This window comes from Phacochoerus africanus, chromosome 14 (genome assembly GCF_016906955.1).
Source record: "Phacochoerus africanus isolate WHEZ1 chromosome 14, ROS_Pafr_v1, whole genome shotgun sequence".
Lineage (NCBI taxonomy): Eukaryota > Metazoa > Chordata > Mammalia > Artiodactyla > Suidae > Phacochoerus > Phacochoerus africanus.
In genome coordinates, this window is record NC_062557.1 from 12,401,488 (window position 1) to 12,420,175 (window position 18,688).

The window sequence follows — 18,688 nt, forward strand, 5'->3', positions numbered from 1 at the left end:
CTGTTCCCTCCCCAAAACACTCGATTCACACAATTACCACTGAGACTGTCGCTGGTCACTAGATTCACCAGATTCTCCCCACGGGTTGATGTGTCTAGGCCCTAACTATAAAAATGGGTTGCTTCAGAGCTGTGATTGAAATGCCAAGTGTGACTCGCTTTTTAACGCAATTTATGGGTAACTTGTGCCTGTACCTCCAGACGCTTAGTGCCTGGACACACTGGATAAGAACTAAACCAGCTGGCTGCCAGAACGCAGGCCATTAACCCAGAGAGGCCCTCCAGGGTCAGCTCCAGGCCACCAGCTGAGGTGAAAGCCGGGCTGGTCTGGGAGAAAGCTGGCAGAAGCACTGTCCCCACTGCCCAAAGAGGACCTGGGCCACAGGCTCTTGAAACACTGCATGTCAGCACGTGTCAAGCCCTGCCTGGGGCGGTGGGACCCAAAGCTTTCAGTGGCCGGAGCTCCTCCTTGCCTTCCCCAGGGGCCCAGGGAAGATGGCAGGCAGCACCAAGGCTGCATTCTTCTCACATCTTGTGATCTGAGCCTCTAGGCCATTCAGGAGAGAAAGAACTTCCTTTAAATTCCACGCCCGGAGCCTACACTTTACACGCATCTCTGTTCTACCAGACTGTAAACTCCTTGGGGGCAGGACGACCACTTACTCATCCGTGTTTCTCCTCAGTACCTGCCACGGGCTCGTGCAATGTGCCCGCCAGAGGGATGAAACATCGAGTGAGACGAGGATGACTCTGCCGGGAGACGTGCCGTGTTGAATTTTCGTTTTTAGATCTCAAGGGATGATTTCTTCCCACTAATTTATTTCAGATAACTTCTGGGAAACTGAGTGGTCAACGTACTCAAAGCTATTCATACTTTCAAAAGTTAAAACTCTCCAGTTCAAAGCAGGGGTTTGGCTGCACAGATGCTATCATCTACAGTCTGTGAGGTCAAAGTCTGGCACTGTTTAGGGCCTTTGTGATAAAGAGACGTTTTCCTGGTGCAGTGTGCCGCCCACCAAGTAAAAGTCCACGTTACGCCTTTTCTCCCCTCTCCTCTCTTTTCCACAATTGATCAGACCAGATTGTTCCGGCAAGGGCCAGCAAATCACCTGGTCTCACTGTGAATGGCAAAACATTGTTTGCTGCCAAAAAAATGAGATTTAGTTTTACACATAACCGGAACCCGAGAGACACACGGCATGGATCTGCTTTACAGAGACGTCGACGTCACAGAAAGATGATCCTGGCGGTGGGCCTGCCGCTGCCGTCTTAGGGAAGTCACCGTCTTCTCTGATGACTCCACTTCCTTGCACAATGAGGACATTTTTGAGCAGGGCTCTGATCTCCCCTCCCTTGCCACAATTATGGGATTCTTGCTCGGATCTTATCGGGAATTAGAAATGATTAACTCTGAGTACGGATGAAAAGAATGATGGTTTTTCATTACTTTCCTCTTTATGGATTCCAGGGAAGGTATGTTTCTGTCAGGCTGACGTGGATAGAAAAGTGGTGTGGATCCACATAAGGGGCAAATTAACCCTTTGTGACCACAGATGAATGAGCCTCCCCAGGGCTCTTGGCAGACACACGTGCGAGGGTGAGAAGCTGGAGGAGAGAGCTGATGGCATCGGCAAGAGGTGGGCAGCAAGGACACCACCCAACAAGACCCGAGGAGAAGCAGCTTTTTGTTTGTAATTAAAAACACGACTTTTAGAATGCCTCATTCATTTTTTGTTTTCATAGAATCAAAACACAAGAATTTTTCTTAAATGAAAAACAGAAACAGTTTCAACTTTTTTTTTTTTTAAAAGCAAGCAAGTTAAAAAAAGAAGCCCAGGAAATTGTCCTTTGTAATTCTGCCAGATTCAATTTTGATTCTTTATGCCACTAGTATTGGGATAATAATACTTGGTTGCAAAGAAAGAGAAGAAAAAGTTCCGAGAAGCTGTTTTGCACACACATTTTGGTTGTTTGATTGGCTGATGTCAGGATAGCTACTGTTATTTTCTTTCTTTCTTTTTTTTTTTTTTGTCTTTTTGTCTTTTTAGGGCCGCACCCATGGCATATGGAAGTTCCCAGGCTAGGGGTTGAATTGGAGCTATAGCTGCCGGCCTACACCACAGCCACAGCAACACAGGATCTGAGCCAGGTCTGTAACCTACACCACAGTTCATGGCAACGCCAGATCCTTAACCCACTGAGCAAGGCCAGGGATCGAACCCGAAACCTCATGGTTCCTAGTTGGATTCATTAACCACTGGGCCACAATGGGAACTCCAGGATAGCTACTGCTATTTTCCAATTGCTCTGACAGATGCAGAAAAGAAAATGGCAAACAATGCCAAACAATGTCAACCTCAGTCAGCGCTTATATAATCAGACCCTAAAACTGTACTTGGCGATACCTCTATGCTTCTAAAGACTTCGGACTGCTTCAACTAGTGTCACAAACTGAAAGGTCCTATTTAGATAAAGTACAAGTTAAATTAAATATAGATGGATAATAGTTGTGAAGTGCCTATGATTTGCTCCTCCGTTTTACTGAAACATTTGGCATTTTTGCTTAGGATACCCTAGGAGCTTGTGGAAAGAACCCAACATTTCATGGCTGCAAAGATTATGAAATATTCAGCTTTACCCATGGGTATTTCCTGACATTTCTTTGGTAAACTGGAGCCTAATAGAAGATATCAGGAATTAGTATAAGAAATAGTCTAGAAAGCTATTGTCACTGCAAAGATGAAAGCAACTTTGATGATCAAAAAGAAGTCAATAAAATAAGACTGAAAGTGGTTCCTGAATCCTTCCCTATTGTTCATTTGGGATTTCTTAATTTCCCTACTCTCAATATATTATGGAATTTTCTGTGTGAAGTTCTGCCATGAATTAGAGTGATGTCAACAAAGTTTTACCTTAAGTCATATTTTACCACAAGCTGGAGAAGGCCCAGTCCTCCAGGGAGCACGGTTTCCTGCTTTTAAAAAGTTTCTCTTCTTTTAGTTACAGGCATCCCAGCCGGCCGGTGGGGCTCAGCTGACCTCAGTGACAATTAAACCTGGGCTGGTCCCCCTGAAGGCCATGCTGCCATCGAAGGAGGTATTTCCACCTGTGGCCAAAATGGCTCTGCTTTTGTGGCTTTTGCTCTTGGCTGTTCTCTGCCCACAGTGAGCTGATGGTGTTGCCTACTGTGCCAGGTGTCCGGAGTGGTATTTTTTCCCCACCATCCTTGGTATGCTTACTTTCCCTGTCACTGCTGTGTAGCTTTTTTATTAACCAGAAATGTTATAACTTAAAACCTGTCACGAAAGGAGCAAAGGCTTGGAAGTTAGATAAGCCAGGGTTTGACTCCATCTGCACTATTTCCTAGCTGTATGATCTTGGATGAGTCACTCAACCTGTCTGGGTTTCAGTGGGCCAGCCGGGATGTGGGCAGGATAATACCGGCCTTCTATGGATATTATCAGGATGAGTGAACTAACATGTGCTTCTTGCACAGTGTCTCTCATCTTGTAGGCCTTGGTAAATGAAGTTATTAACTTTCCATCCTAGAAGTATCCCATTTTGTGATCCTATTATTGACCTATGACATAGACTCTATACATATTATTGACTGTGCAACACAGACCCTACATATGCCCATATATATATGATATATACATATATGACACATACATGACATGTACATGATATACAGGATGAAGAGTATACATCAGACAGTAGGAAGGAATTATAGGAGGTCAAGTCAATTCAGTAAGTATTATGACTCAGCCTCTATTAGATGCTTCCACTTGCTATTTTGTGGAAGCCTCTATTTTGCTTCCCCTACCTCAGGGGCCTGTTTGTAAACAACTCCAGAGATGTGACAAGTTTCCCTATTAGCCATACTTTAGTGCTTACCCCTCTGACAAGGTCAAAATGACCTAACCTAATATTCCTGTACAGGATTTGCTATGAGACAACCAAAATATAAACATCTGTCAAAACCCATGGCAGCTTCCATCCATAAAGACTGGTGGCGCTCAGAAGGTTAGCAGTGCTGTATGCAATACCGAGGACAATAATAATTATCATTATCACAACAGCAGATCTTCTTTGCTGAACAGCAGAAACTGATACGACATGTAAATCAACTATATTTCAATTAAGACTTGTGATCTTTACTGATATGTTGTTGACTTTTTAGTTTAAATTTTGTTAAATTTAGTTTAAAGAATTGGATGAAAATGATCCTGTCATTTGAAAATAAAATAGGTCATGAGCTATTGTCATAGCCATATTATTTTGGTTATATTAGATTTGTTTCATTAACATAATGGAAAGAAGGAGGCAAAAATTAAAATTCTACAGAAAATATGATTTATGTCTCTAAGTACAACAGTGCCCATTTATGTTAATCTGACGACACAGCAGACACTGTTGGCTGCACATCCAACATCCATTTCCTGCCTTCTTTGTCCAGCTTATCCTTCCTCTTATACCTCCATCACCAGCAGGTAGATCTGAATTGGTCTAGGCTAGTTTCGGTACCCTCTGTCCTCCCGTCAGGGACTGGATGTGCCAGGGTGAGCATGTGACCTGTTCTGGCCAATGAGATGAGAAGGAAGGTGTATATGGGGTGGGTGGTCCTGGGAAAGGTCTTCTTACTTTTCAGAAGGGGGCATCCGAAACACACAGTCCCTTTCTGCCTCTGAATAGTGCTGGATCTGCATGGGATGACTGGAACTGCTGTGGCCATCTTGGAACTGGTTTTTAGGGTGAAGTCAATATAGGAGGTAGAGCCACGGGAATGAGAAAGAAGTAGAGACAGGGCCCTGGGGGTCCCTGCTCAGAGCCTGCCCTACCTACAGACTTCTAGTTTTGTGAGCTAAAAGAGCCCTTATTGTTTATGCCCAGCAAGGGGTAGAGTATTCTGTTACTTGCAGCCAAAGCATCCTAGTGGAAACAGGACACACATAAGCTCCTTGATCTGGGGAAAATAAACAAGCCAACCAGCCACGTGGGAGAGTACCTGGTCCTGTGACTCCAGTTCCTTGTGCTGTAGTTTTTTCTCTATACATCGCACTTGATTCGAGCGGTTTTCTACTTCATCTTGCAAAGCCTGAAATGGTGTAGGATAAAGACAAAAACATTAAAAATGAGTGCCTTTGGAAAAGAGAGTTTTACCCACTGACATGGCATTTAAAACATCTCAGATCTCTAGTCTATTACTGCTATTCCAAAGGGTTCAGGTGAACAAAACCAGCCTTTTAATATCAGGCCCAGATGTTTGCTACTTTAGGCATAACTAAGTATTAAAAATTCCAAACTTACCAAACAGACACATTAGCAAGAGTCAATTCATCTTAAAAAATATCTCCTATACTCCCAGTGCAAACCCACAAGCATATGCAATAGAGGGTAAAGCTGTTGCTAATTAGCTCTGTCAGTACACCTGCAACATACACACACTCCTACATTCTGAAAAGCACTGTGACAACCAGGGACTGTAACACTGGACCAACATGACACTTTTCAAAATTATACTGCAGTCATTTGAATAAATTATGGTAACCTTAAAGGAATTTCTTTATTAAGCCGTTGAGGATGGAACAGAACTTGAGGAATCTGTAAGAAGCGGACCGAGATGAACTCTTGCAGTTGCCAAGTAGCTGCTGGAAATCAAACTCAGGTTAATCTTGGGGACCTCAGGAACCACAGAGACCACTAAGTATCATTGAGTCAATTACTATTTCGAGTCCAGAGGTGAACTAGAAAAGAAACAATCCACTCAAACAATCCGATGAAATTATAGAGAGAATACACAGGAAATTACTGCAAGCAGAACACATGGGAAGGTGACTGCAAAGATGCTAAATGCATTCTCGAAATACAGTTCATTCAATTGTGATGAATGAGTTTCTGCTCTATGTTAAGAACTGTGATAGGTACTCTAGATAAAGCAGTGAAAGAAAACGAATTCTCTGCTCTCATGACGCTTCCATTACAGTGGGGAGTAGACACTAGGCGAGCAGTTAGTATGATATATGTCAGTGATAAGTGTGGAAGCAAAGGAGCGCAGGGCAGGTGGATGCTTTGGAGCAGGGTGAGGAGCGATGTGGCAATTTTCCATAGATGGCCCAAGAAAACCTTAGTGGAGCAAAAAACCTGAAGGAGAAGACAAAGCAAGTCACAGAGAAATCTGCAGGAAGAACCTTCTGCGCAGGGGACCCTGTGTGTGCAAAGACCCGGAGGTGATGAGTTTGAGGAAACCACCAAGGCCGGTGTGGAGTGACCAGAGGGGAGAAAGGTCAGGGGCATAACAGAGATCAAGTCCTATCGGGACACATGAAGCCTCAGAGGGCAGTGGAGGACTGGAGATTTTTTTGGGGCATGGCATGCACAAGTTCCCAGGCCAGGGATCGGACCTGAGCCATGGCATAGACAATGCCGGATCCATGAGCCATGACGGAACTCCAAAACTTGAGATTTTATTCAAGGTAGATGGAGCTCCTGGAGGGTTATGGGCAGGGCTGCTTTGGCTGCTGTGAAGAATAGATTGAAGAGGGATCTGGGCAGAAGCAGGGAGGCGGGGAGGCAGGGTAGAGGCCATTGAAACATACTGGAGAAGGGTGATGGAGAAGTGAATTAAGGTGGTGGCAGCTGGGGGAGAGGGAAGCGTCAGACTGCAGATACATGTGAACCCGGAGATGACGGCCCTGAGGAATGGATGCAGGTCCGGGATTTTGGCTTGAGTCTACCCGAAGCCTGCAGTTGGGGGAGGTGAAGGAGAGACAGGTGGGGTGGGAGATGACCTGGAGCTTAGCCTGGGAGATGTGAGATGTGGAATGCCTGTTACACGTCCAAGTTGGCACGGTGGGTGGCAGTCAGGGGTAAGAAGCTGGAGTTCTGGCAAAATGTGTAAGTTCATATCCACTGAAGGTTCTTTCAAAGCAACTCCAACCTTTTCTCTACGTAGAGAGAGGCGGTGGTTCTTAACCTTTCTCTGATGTTCCAGACCCACCGGAGGGAGCATCTGGTGAATGCTCCGTGGTCACCCAACGTGGACAAAGTGCTCGTCATTTTGCCTGTGATTTCAGGGAGTCCACACACTGCCGGCAGCCCACCTGGATGGACCCCAGGCTAAGAATCTCTATTTAAAGGATCATAAGGGTTTGAGAATGAGGGCAAAAGGGCACTTCTGATTTTATACTTAATTATAAAATTCATAATTCAAACAAGTCTGACAATGAATGTGAAACTCTATTTTGGTTTATGATTTGGTTATTGCGGTAAATGCAATTGCGCCTATGCTTTTTGATCAAGAAGCATTTTTTTCCTTTTGATAATTTTTTACCAAGAAGTAGGAGCTTGTCAGCTTCTCTTATGGCTTAATCGGGGAGAATAATGATGACTGTACTGAGAAGAATATTTGGGCCGATTTTTCTGCTCTCTGACCCGTCCTCACACTGCTGTCAGAGTGACCTTGAACCGGAGTCTCATGATGTCATTCCCATCATGTTGTTCATGATGTTACCGAACAACACTGCAGCATCCCTGACACGCAGCTCACGTGCCTGAGTGTGGTCCCCTGCGACCTTTGTCTCCTGGCTCTGGAGCTGTAGAAAGCTTTAGTGTCGTGCTGATGTCACAGCTACAATCATTAACAACAGAAGCAGAGTTCCCTGAGGACCTGGTGGTTAAAGGATCCGGCACGGTCACTGCTGTGGCCTGGGTCACCACTGTGGCATAGGTTCACTCCCTGGCCTGGGATCTTCTGTATGCTTCGGGCGCAGCCAAAACAACAACAGGAGCTCTCATCGACTGCGTGGATTTTATTATTAACCCTCGCTGCCATCCTGAGCAGCGGGTATTATTTCATCAACATAAGGGAGGACATAATTGAGGCTCAAAAGCGTTAAAGAGCTGGGAGTTCCTGTCGTGGCTCAGTGGTTGGCGAATCTGACTAGGAACCTTGAGGTTGCGTGTTCGATCCCTGGCCTTGCTCAGTGGGTTAAGGATCTGGCGTTGCCATGAGCTGTGGTGTAGGTTGCAGACGTGGCTTGGTTCCTGCATTGCTATGGCCCTGGTGTAGGGTGGTGGCTACAGCTCCGATAGACCCCTAGCCTGGGAACCTCCATGTGCTGCAGGAGTGGCCCTAAAAAAGGCAAAAAGACCAAAAAAAAAAAAAAAGCGTTAAAGAGCTGGCTGAGGTCCCTGTGGCCGGCAGTAAGGCACCGGGCTGGAATTTCAACAGACTGACCAATGTCAAATGTGGAGTGCCTGTGCTACTCCACACTGCCTCCTTCTCCCTTGCCACCTGTTCCTTCTTGGCCCGGAGGCTGCCCCATCCACTCTGCTTGATGGTGTCACCTCCCTGACCCACCCGGGGAGCAAAGTGTGGACACCTCTGGGCTTTCATCATCCAGGGTTTAAGGGGATCAAGCTCCACGTCCACGTGAGACGGGGACACCTGAAGCTCAGAGCTCTCTCCTCCTTGCATCGGCCAGCCCAAGACCAGTGCCCGGCACACCCTTGACACTGAATCCATGTTTGGGAGGGAGAAAACACATATCTGAACTACTTCCCTGAGGAAATTCACCTCAATCATCAGGGCTTCCAACTGGCCTTAATATGGCACCTTAAACTAAAGGTTATTTGTTTCTCAAAATACAGACCAGATAAATATATCTTCCAAACACCTCTATGTACATGTACGCACACACCCACATACATACATTACTGCTTGTAATAATATAGTGTCTAGTTTCTGCCACAAGAAAAAACCAACACTCTCCTGCTTTTTTTGTTTGTTTTAGTTCTTAGTTTTATTTCACAGAAAAAACAAAGGAGACATGCATCTCCCTTATCTTTTAAACAGAAAACTGGCCCCTACCTCTGGCCTCGTCTCCGTCTTCCCCCTTCCCCACAGGCCTCGGAGTGGACACTCAGCATCCTCGTCCCCCTCCCATCAGCTCAGCCCCATCGCCCTGCCTCCTGCCCCTCCCGGGACTCCATCCTCACACGGTCGCTGGTGACCTCCCAGATGCCAAAGCCAGAAGCCAGTTTTCTTCCTCATTCCATGGCAGTTTCTGGCCCTGTTCATGCCCTGATCGGGTTTTCCCTTGAATTTTGAGGAAATAACTCTGCCAAGTCAGGGGGTGAATGAAGTAAGGAAGCTTCTGCAAGAGTGAGGGTCAGATGTGAGGAGGGCCAGGGTGAGGGCAGAGGGCACGGAAAATGGGGAGCTGTGGAAGAGTCACCAATGGGCATGGAGCAAAAAGGGGTGCCAGATCCCATCAGGCTTTGACCCCGAGGAGAGAACAGACACCAGGAGTGACGAAGGGATGGGTAGGACCAAGTCAGGTCAGTGGAGGCAGCGTGGACTTCGACAGGTTGAGTTCAAGGTGCTGGTGGGATTCTCAAGAAGACCCGTCACGCTGGGAAGGTGGTCTCAGAAGTGGATGGAGAGGGGTCTCAGACTGAGGTGCTGATGGGGATACGTCCTTAGGGAGGTCAGTAAAAAGAGAAGAGGTTCTAAAACCTGGCCCTGGCGTGAAACCCACACTTCAAGGTGAGGAGGCCGAGAGGCTTGATGAAAACGCAGGTTCTAGGAGGACAGGGCACAGAATTTTAGGGCTGACCCTTTCTCCATACTTCACTGGTGAAGGGACTTTTACGTCTACCCTATTTTATCAATATTACCAAAATAAAGGTAAAATCACATTTGCTCATAGTTTAACTAAAGATATAAAATAGGATCTTTCGAAGGGATTACAGGGAAAGCAGTATGTCTAGAAATGAATGATCTATTAAAAAGTAGTTAAAAAATTGAGGAGTAACCAAGTAATATGCCACTTCCAAAAAAGTTGAAATGTACCAGATGAAAGGAAAATGACAGTTTATATTGACTGCTCTTCCTGGTCTTGGATTTTGAAAAGTTACTACGTCATTAGATGTTGAAGCTCAGAATTGGGCAGGAGGCCTAGGTAAACATAACCGCCACTCCTCAGTAAGCACAAGGAGGGACTTTCTTTTAAGCTGCGGCTTCTTTATTCAAAAACCTTCCAATTTGACATTTGACACACACCCACAAAACACAACTGTTACTTTATTCCTGAGAAAAGCCCAAGATAATTAAAGAATGGGATGTCCAACATTGGGTCAAAATCTGAAACAAAATCCAAATGGAACAGCTGAACTGTTTATTCTGCGCGAGTCGTCCTCCCTTAGTTCTGCTGTGCTGACCTGCATCGTTCCTCAAAGGCAGTTCTCATTTCCCAATTAAAGCTGCCTTTCGAAGCCATGTAAGTGGCTTGCTGGGGGAGGCTACACTCTGCTGATTCTCAGAACACTTTGCGTGGATCTTGAACAAAAAAATGACATTTTCCAGGAGAAAAATGTAAATGACATAACCAGCTCTGCAAGCACAATGAGGGCATACTCTTTTTTTTTTTTTTTTTTTGGCTTTTCTAGGGCCGATCCCACATATGGAGGTTCCCAGGCTAGGGGTCTCATAAGAGCTGCAGCTGCCGGCCACAGCCACAGCAATGCCAGATCCGAGCCGCGCCTGTGACCTACACCACAGCTCACGGCAACACTGGATCCTTAACCCACTGAGCAAGGCCAGGGATTGAACATGCAACCTCGTGATTCCTAGTCGGATTCGTTAACCACTGCGCCACGACGGGAACTCCAAGGGCATACTCTTTAAAAGGGAGCCAGTTATAGGATCATTTGATTTGTTTGTTTGCGATATGAAATTAAAGTGTAAAAGATTTTACACGTTCATGAATGTTACAGGGTGAGGAGAGGCCAATGGCACCTGTGACAGTGCCAGTGACTAGAGCTTTGCTGTTCCTCTGGGGGGAGAAGAGAGGATCACAGTCAATGCTATTTTCACAAAATTTATAAACACGATTCAAAGCCAGCTACTCAACTGCTAAAGACATTCATTAAGGAATTATGTGGCCTTTCACTAAAAACCAAAGTGTCTGCTGTAGTTCTGAGTCAACTAAACCAACATGAAATGATGGCAGATGCGTGCCTTTCAATAACGGACAAACAAAAGTTCATTTAAAAGATAAAGCGGTTAAAAAGCTATTTAATAAAGAAAACATCATTGGAAAGGAGAAATACTGTGCTGTAATGAAAGAGAAGATGACAATTGGTGTTCCCAGTACAGAAGGTGTGATGGAGAGGCTTTCAAATTTAGGACTGGAGTAGGACCACAAGTCTTTCTAGAGACTTCTGACCTTGCCTTTGGCCAAACTCTCAGCCAGGCCCTCGTCCGGGGTGGGGGGTGGGGTGGCGTCCCTTTGGCCGGTCCGGAGGCCGCCTCCCTGACCTCCCCCAGGCTGTTGAGCACGCAGGTTGGTCTTCTGCTCAAGACCCAGGATGTCTGTACCCCAAGTTCTCACCAGAGAACAGGAACTCAAACTCCCCACTTTCCCACCTTTTTCCCAATACTCGGTGGTGAGAAATGTGGGCTAATCCACTTGCCAGTCAAACAGAATCAAGAGCATAAAAGCCAGCCTTCTCCCGAGCCACCAGTTCTGGAAACCTGGCGGCAGCCTGAACGCAGAAGCCCGGGCTCGGCCGCACTCTGTTCGGCGAAGGCGGGACTGGGCCTTCCCGCTTGCTGGGTCGTCACACCAGCTCTCGCTGGCTGGAGATTCGGTGTGTTTCACACTTTCGTTTTGCCTCATTCTGTGTCACCAAGTCTTGGGCGCACGCTGGGCTCTGGCTTTGTCACAGACCATCACACGGTGGACGAGGACATTTTTCTAGGCCTGCCCTACCTGGAGGGGTGGAGGATAAAGGGCTGCTTTCTTGAGTTCTGGCCCAGCGGATGTGTCCTCTGGGAAGGGGGGACCTCGAAGGTGACAGTGGTCTTTTATTTAAAAGGACTGGATTAAAGCTTACGTAAGCAAAACGACGGCAGGTTAAGTTTTTTTCCTAAATAAATCTAAAACGGGTCCTCAAAGTCATTGCTTTGGGGGACTTTGGGTTAAGTCTGTGGTCAAGAGTCAAGGAAACAGCTGGGGGAGACGCAAAAGGGCCCCTGCAGGGGTGAGCTCCGCCCGCCGAGGAGCTGGACAAGAAACAAGGCGAAGGATTTGCACTGAAGATGCTGCCAAGAAGTCAGCCCAGAAGGCAGCTGGAAACTGGTGAAGCTGGGTGGCGGGTAGATGGGGGTTGTACACTGGTCTCCCTGCTTTTGTGAGTGCTTGAAAGTTTCCATAATAAAGAGTAAAAAAGAATTTTTAAAGCTTTTCCTACTTAAAAAACATGAAGTCATCATATCCTTCCTTTCATCAGGTTTGAATTTACTATTTCGCTTCAGAGAAAACAGATGATTCATTTGTCCTTCAGTAAGTAGGAGGGATGCAGAAGGATTTCCCCATGTATATTTTTGACATAAAGTGAAGGAAGCAGGGAGTGCGCTGTTTGTATTTTGACCTAAGGAGACGATAACTGAAAAGGGAAGGCTTTTTTTTTTTCCTCTTTCTCTTTGGCTGCACCCGAAGCATGTGGAAATTTGGGGGCCAGGGCCGAACCCTGAACCACAGTGACCGGAGCCACAGCAGTGACAATATCGGATCCTTAACCTGCGGTACCCCCAGAGAATTCCTGGTTATTTCTATTTTTATCGAGATATAATTTACATACTGTAAAATTCCAGGTTTTTCTTAAGTGCTTATGGTCTATCTTCCACTGACAACACGTAATATGATTTAAAAGTTTGAGGCATAAAATATCTGTTAAGATTATAAAATCTTAATATAAACCATCTTCCACTGATGGCTTGCTGATCAAACAGAAATGACACCTGATCTGTGACTAGTGAAGAGACACACATTACAAAAGGGAAATGAGGAAAACTCTCATTTATTTATTTATTATTTTTATTTTTTTTTGTCTTTTTGTCTTTTGTTGTTGTTGTTGCTATTTCTTGGGCCACTCCCATGGCATATGGAGGTCCCAGGCTAGGGGTCCAATCGGAGCTGTAGCCACCGGCCTACGCCAGAGCCACAGCAACACGGGATCCGAGCTGCATCTGCAACCTACACCACAGCTCACGGCAACGCCGGATCGTTAACCCACTGAGCAAGGGCAGGGACCGAACCCGCAACCTCATAGTTCCTAGTCGGATTCGTTAACCACTGCGCCACGACGGGAACTCCGGAAAACTCTCATTTAAACCGTTAACTGCCTTTGTTTAGTTAACCGCCTTTTAAATAATGCCTACATTTGTTTGTTTTTTTGTTTTTTAAACACTGAACGAGAGCAAGGATCAAACCCTCATCCTCACAGACACTATGTCAGGTTTTTAACCCACTGAGCCACAAGGGGAACTCCCTGCTTACATTTGTTTAAGGAGCATCAACTCAATTCAGTTACAACTGATGCTGACAATCCTTCTGATGAGTAGGTTTTCTTTGACAGGTAAACTGACACAGAAACAGCAAATGTTTTTCCTTCTAATACTGCTAACCCAAAGTTAAGGGAAAATAAAACAATACAATCTCGTTATTTGGTGTGTCATACTTATAGGCTTATTTTTTATTTATTAATTTTTTAAACTCATGGCCACACCCGTGGAATATGGAAGTTGCCAGTTCAGGGATCGAATCCAAGCCACAGCTGCAACTTACGTCACAGCTGGGGCAGTGCTGGATTCTTAACCCATTGTGCCGCAGTGGGAACTCGTAGACTTATTTTTTAAAAATCACATCTTCAACAACCGGGATCCAGTGAGAAGACCCAATCCTTTCCCTCCGAGGCAATAAATCTGGGGCTGGGGAAGATGACACAATAGCAGAGACTGACATTTTTACTGGGTGGTCTCACTATTTACACAGGCCATCACGGCTTCTTTTTTATTTATTTATTTTTAAATAGGCTAAATCTAACAAAAGCAGCAAGTCCTCAACTGCGATGCCCGTCAAGATTTCTTTTAAAGTGACTTCTTTAGAATTACTCAGAATGAATAACACACCCAAAGAGCGTTTTATTAGTGATTCCACAGGGATGGAGAAGGGGCTCACACCACATACCTACAGACAACCAGCACCAGTTGCTGCCAGGCCACTCATGTATCCACAACGCAGTGGTATCACTTTTTTTTTTTTTTTACGGCTTGCATTCACTTTCCTATTTTTTTTTCACATTCCATGCAAGTGCCTTTTTCCTTTTTTTTAACACTCATAATTCAGCCTCATGTGATACTGGTATGAAGAAAAGGAGCTCTTTGGGAGAGGGGTTAACCCAACACATATGTTACTCCTCACATCAGGCAACATTCCTTTCAGGTAGAAGCTTTTCAGTTGTTGCAACAAACTGCATGAAGGAGAAATGGCCCTTTGCTATGAGCTTCGGTTACAGTACTTATTAGGCTACTGGTTCAACATAAAAGGCAAAAGTACTGTGGCCCATATAAAACACAAGAGTAGCATTTTCGCCAAAGAATACGAACGTTTTCACTTTTTCTCTTTTCTTCTCTCTGTCACCTCTTTTCAGTCTTTTAAAAATTCTAAAAAATTTCCTTTTAAAAGTCTTAAAACTGCACTTTTAAGAAAGTTAGTGCTTCCTGGTCTTAACAGAGGTTCCAGGAAAAGAAATCATGTTATTCCAAGACTTTGATGATCTAAGGAAGCTGGAATCTCCTAACACACCTCATTAACGTTTCCCTAGTCACACAAAGACTGTCCTGACATTACCCACGTTTCCTCTGAAAGTGGCCAGTAGATCTCTACGCAGGAAATTCAGAGCACGTTTCCCTCCCTCTGTCACCCCCGACAGCTTCACTTGTGAACGAGTTCTTATCTCGGGGGCGGGGGGCAGGGGGTAGAGATCTAGGGTCAAGTTCAAGAACCCCAGCTAGGATGTTTAGGATCAGAGAGGCATTTCCTCATTTGGCCAGTGTGATAACCACATACTCTTGATTCGGTCTCTGCAGAACCTCAGAGACCACCATCTTCTGTGCGAGCCCCGGGAAGAGCAGGCACCCCAAGTCATTCGTTTAAATGTTTATTTTCTTACAAGCCTAATGGTGCGCACGTGCAATCCCTAGAGCCTGCAGCATCATTCCAATCCCCCTCCACAAACAGGGACATTTTCCTCTATCAAAACTGAAGTCATATTTCTCAGTAAGTCAGGATGGCTCCTATGAGAACGAATGTACACACCTCTTTGTATCGTAAATTAATCTGACCTTCCCCCCCCCCTTTTAGACTATGAGCTTCCCAAGGGTAACACCCCATCCATATTTTTATTTTTTTGGCTGCGCCCATGGCATGTGGAAATTCCTGGGCCAGCGATCAAACCCTCACCAGAGCCTCTGCAGTGGCAACCTGCTGCACCCCAAGAGAACTCCCTGCCCATATTTTTAAACTGAAATGCTTTGTAAAGTGTTGGCACTCTGGTAAGGGTAGTTACTGGTAACATTAACCAACTATATAAAAAACAAGTTGCCTTTCATTTAAAACAGTTGGGTATTTCCACTAAAATTTCTCCAGATTTTCTTTCCCCTCAAACCACGTAACTATATTTCCTCTTACTCTGTCCCTAGATAAAAACGTCCGAGTGTGACCTCGTCTGCTCCCTCAAATGTCTGAAGGGGTGTTCCTTCTTGTTTTCTCGAGAGAATGCATCTATCAGTGTCCTCATTTCTCTTTTCAAATCCTAAGGGGTTGGTCACAATTACTGGACATTCAGTCCTGTCCAAAACATCCACTGAGACATCTGGTGCAGGCCAAAAGGTCCTTGATACTTGGTCCTATCAAAAACGTCCACACTTAAAAAATGTCCCTGGACTCAAATAATCCACAGCGTTTAATTTATACTTGGTTTATAGGATAAATACTTAAAAAATACTATTATGTTTTATGGGTCCAATAACTAACTGTGTTGTGTCTGTATTGCCTCAGCAGCCTAGCTGGGCACGGTGCATGGGGCTAGGTAGACGGGGCGGGTTCAACACTTACAGGAGAGGGGGATTCAGGTTACCCATCACCAAGAAGAGTCCTACAGTGAGAGAGACACGCAGAGGATGGTAGGTCGAGGCTAGGGTCTCACAAGGCGTGGTGCGCCAATGTGTCGCGGGCGCTTGGCTGGATGTGGCTGGGGGTCCGACAAGGGCGGAGTTTGACAGGAGCCTGATCAAGCCACATGTCAAACGGCGGGTGAATGAAATGACTCACTACGGAGCACCTGCTCCGGAGCAGGGAGATGGGGGTGGCTCTCCTAACACTTGGCAGTTGGGTGTAACGACCACCAGGAGGGGACAACCAGCCCTCCTACAACTACACCAGGGTTCATGGGATGACTCCCTGGGATCAGTGTCCTCTAGAGGTATGAACCGCGGAAGGCAAGTGCTGTGTTTGGAGAGGTTTTGGTGGGTGTGATTCTGATCCTCACCTGCCAGTCAGCGTGGACCCCCATGCCTTCAGCTGATGCCTATCTACTGGCTGATCCAGCCCGGCCAGACAGGGTGTCAAATCCCTAAGGTAGTCGTAAAGTTTCTCCTACCAGTAAACCAGCGATCATTGGTCAGATGGCTACAAAAGAAAAAAAAATAACCCTTCTGCTGTGTGGCAATACACATCTTTATTTGGAAGTCCTCTGCAGATTACAGCAGGGAGAGTGTACTCACAAAAAGAAGAGCCAGTGCTACACGCTGATGGGGTTTGCTACCCTTTCTTTCAACAGAGAGAGGAGGAAAAGGTACTGGCTCTGTGAAGGCAGGAGCGTCCGCAATGCCCGATGCTAGTCAGGATTCGGACAATGTAATCACTCCAGCTGGGACAGGAAAACATGAGCACAATGCGGATGCTGAAGGGGAAGAAGGAGACCCCCGATAAGCTTAAATGACAGGCAGCAGCAGAACCAAATGCAAAACCATTGAAAACCTCTCCGTGATGCTCATGGTGAAGGGGTCCCGAAATGCTCTCAGGAAGCAACTCAGAAGGGGCAAGCGAACAGAATGCACGGCAGACATCAAGCTCCAAAGCCAACTTCATTGCATAGAGTTGAAATTCCAGATGAATTTAAAGTGATCAGAACAGAAAACCACTTCTTGTGCACGATTCTGGTGCTCAAGATGATGAAAGCATTCTTCCTTACGTGACTTACAATGGTGTTCGGTATGAAGTGTCAGGACCACGTTACTCCGTGACGGCACCTTCGAGGTGGCACCAGCACAGCTCATGCGATTTACTGTGTGTGGTGCAGTGTTACTTTATACCATGCCATTGACTTACGCACTAACAATGAAAACGCAAAAAGACACTTGCCAAAACATATATATGAGAAAGTACCTACATGTGCATAGGAAAGAAATCGCAACATTAATCTTTCATGGTGCATAATGGATTTCAAGACTGCAATTATGAATATGCATATTTGCACATTCGATGAATCCTATCAAATGCACAAGTAAGAGGATGTTTGTTTCACTTTTCACAATCATCGTGGCGAAAATTGTTTCCTTTGGGTCTCACACGGGGGTGTGTGACAACGGGGAGTTAACACCTGTAAGTGTGCAGCCCTGTTGTTTATTTTATTTTATTTTATTTTTAAATAGTTATTTTTATTTTTCCTTTTTAGGCCTGCATTTGTGGCATATGGAAGTTTCTGGACTAGAGGTCATCTGGAGCTGCAGCTGCTGGCCTACACCACAGCCAGAGCAGCACGGGATCTGAGCTGCATCCATGACCTATGCTGCAGCTTGTGGAAATGCTGAATCCTTAACCCAATGAACGAGGCCAGGGATCAAACCCACATCCTCATGGATACTAGTTGGGTTCTTAACCCTTGAGTCACAAAGGGAACTCCTGCACTCACTTCCACTGGTGCCTTTGGAAATGTAAACGAAACTTTGGAGGACACAGGGGAGAATGCGGGAGCAAATCAGATGACCTAACGGATTATGTTGAGAGTGTATGTCTGTGGAAGGCATGGCAGAGGCAGAAGAAGACCAGATGCTCCAAGATTTCCAGCAGGAACTTGGAATGTTTATACCTCAGTAGGCAATGCTGACCACAGGACAAACAACCCAGAGGAAGGCCAGGTTTGAATCTGTCCCCAGGTTTAAAGCTCAAAGTCATCTGTGAGCCCTTTCTTTTTCAGTTCTCACCCCTGGATAGTTGCCCAGATTTCTTCAGCTCTATTTGACAGGATGCTTATCTAGGTCCTCATTTTTTGCACACGAGGATGCCACACTTTCCCCAGTTGTGTGGTTCTGCAGACCACAGAAGACAGATTTTTTTTCTCAGAAGCTATCTCTTAGTGTCATTCTCCATCTCTAAAACTATGAATGCCTGAACATTTCCTGGCCCATCAAGGTCACGATGCCTCCACTAGCCCTGAACCCCTCAGAGTCTCTTGCTCTGCTCAGCATCCTCACTGACAGTGAACACGGCAGCTGCTCCCTGTCAGGCCCTGTGCTCCGCGCCCTCCCGCACGGTGAACAGGTGAGTCGACCATGTTGGGCACTGTGCCGGGGCTTCAACTACTCCACTTCCTTTTCACAATAACCCTCTGGGGCATGAGCCTCACTTTACGGGGGGCTGCTAAGGGTCCCAGAGGTTGCCCGAGGCTGCCCGGCTGGAACATCAGGACATTGGACATGGCCCTGGTCAGCTTCCACCCCGAGGAGGGAGAGAGCAGTGCTGGTGCTGCCCGCCCGCCTAGCCCTCTTCTGCCCGCAC

General features: G+C 46.0%; 1 protein-coding gene across 5 annotated transcripts in view; it reads right to left on the bottom strand.

Annotated features, from left to right (window-relative positions):
• Positions 1-18,688, bottom strand: part of CEP112 (centrosomal protein 112) — a 471,778-nt gene that overhangs the window by 92,617 nt on the left and 360,473 nt on the right. For all 5 annotated transcript variants that reach the window (XR_007131880.1, XM_047758132.1, XM_047758130.1 and 2 more), the window contains exon 24: positions 5,008-5,097. Coding sequence is in view for 4 of the 5 variants with exons in the window: in XM_047758132.1 (XP_047614088.1) it covers positions 5,008-5,097 (90 nt within the window). In the remaining variant the exon portion in view is untranslated. The remainder of the gene's footprint in view (positions 1-5,007; positions 5,098-18,688) is intronic.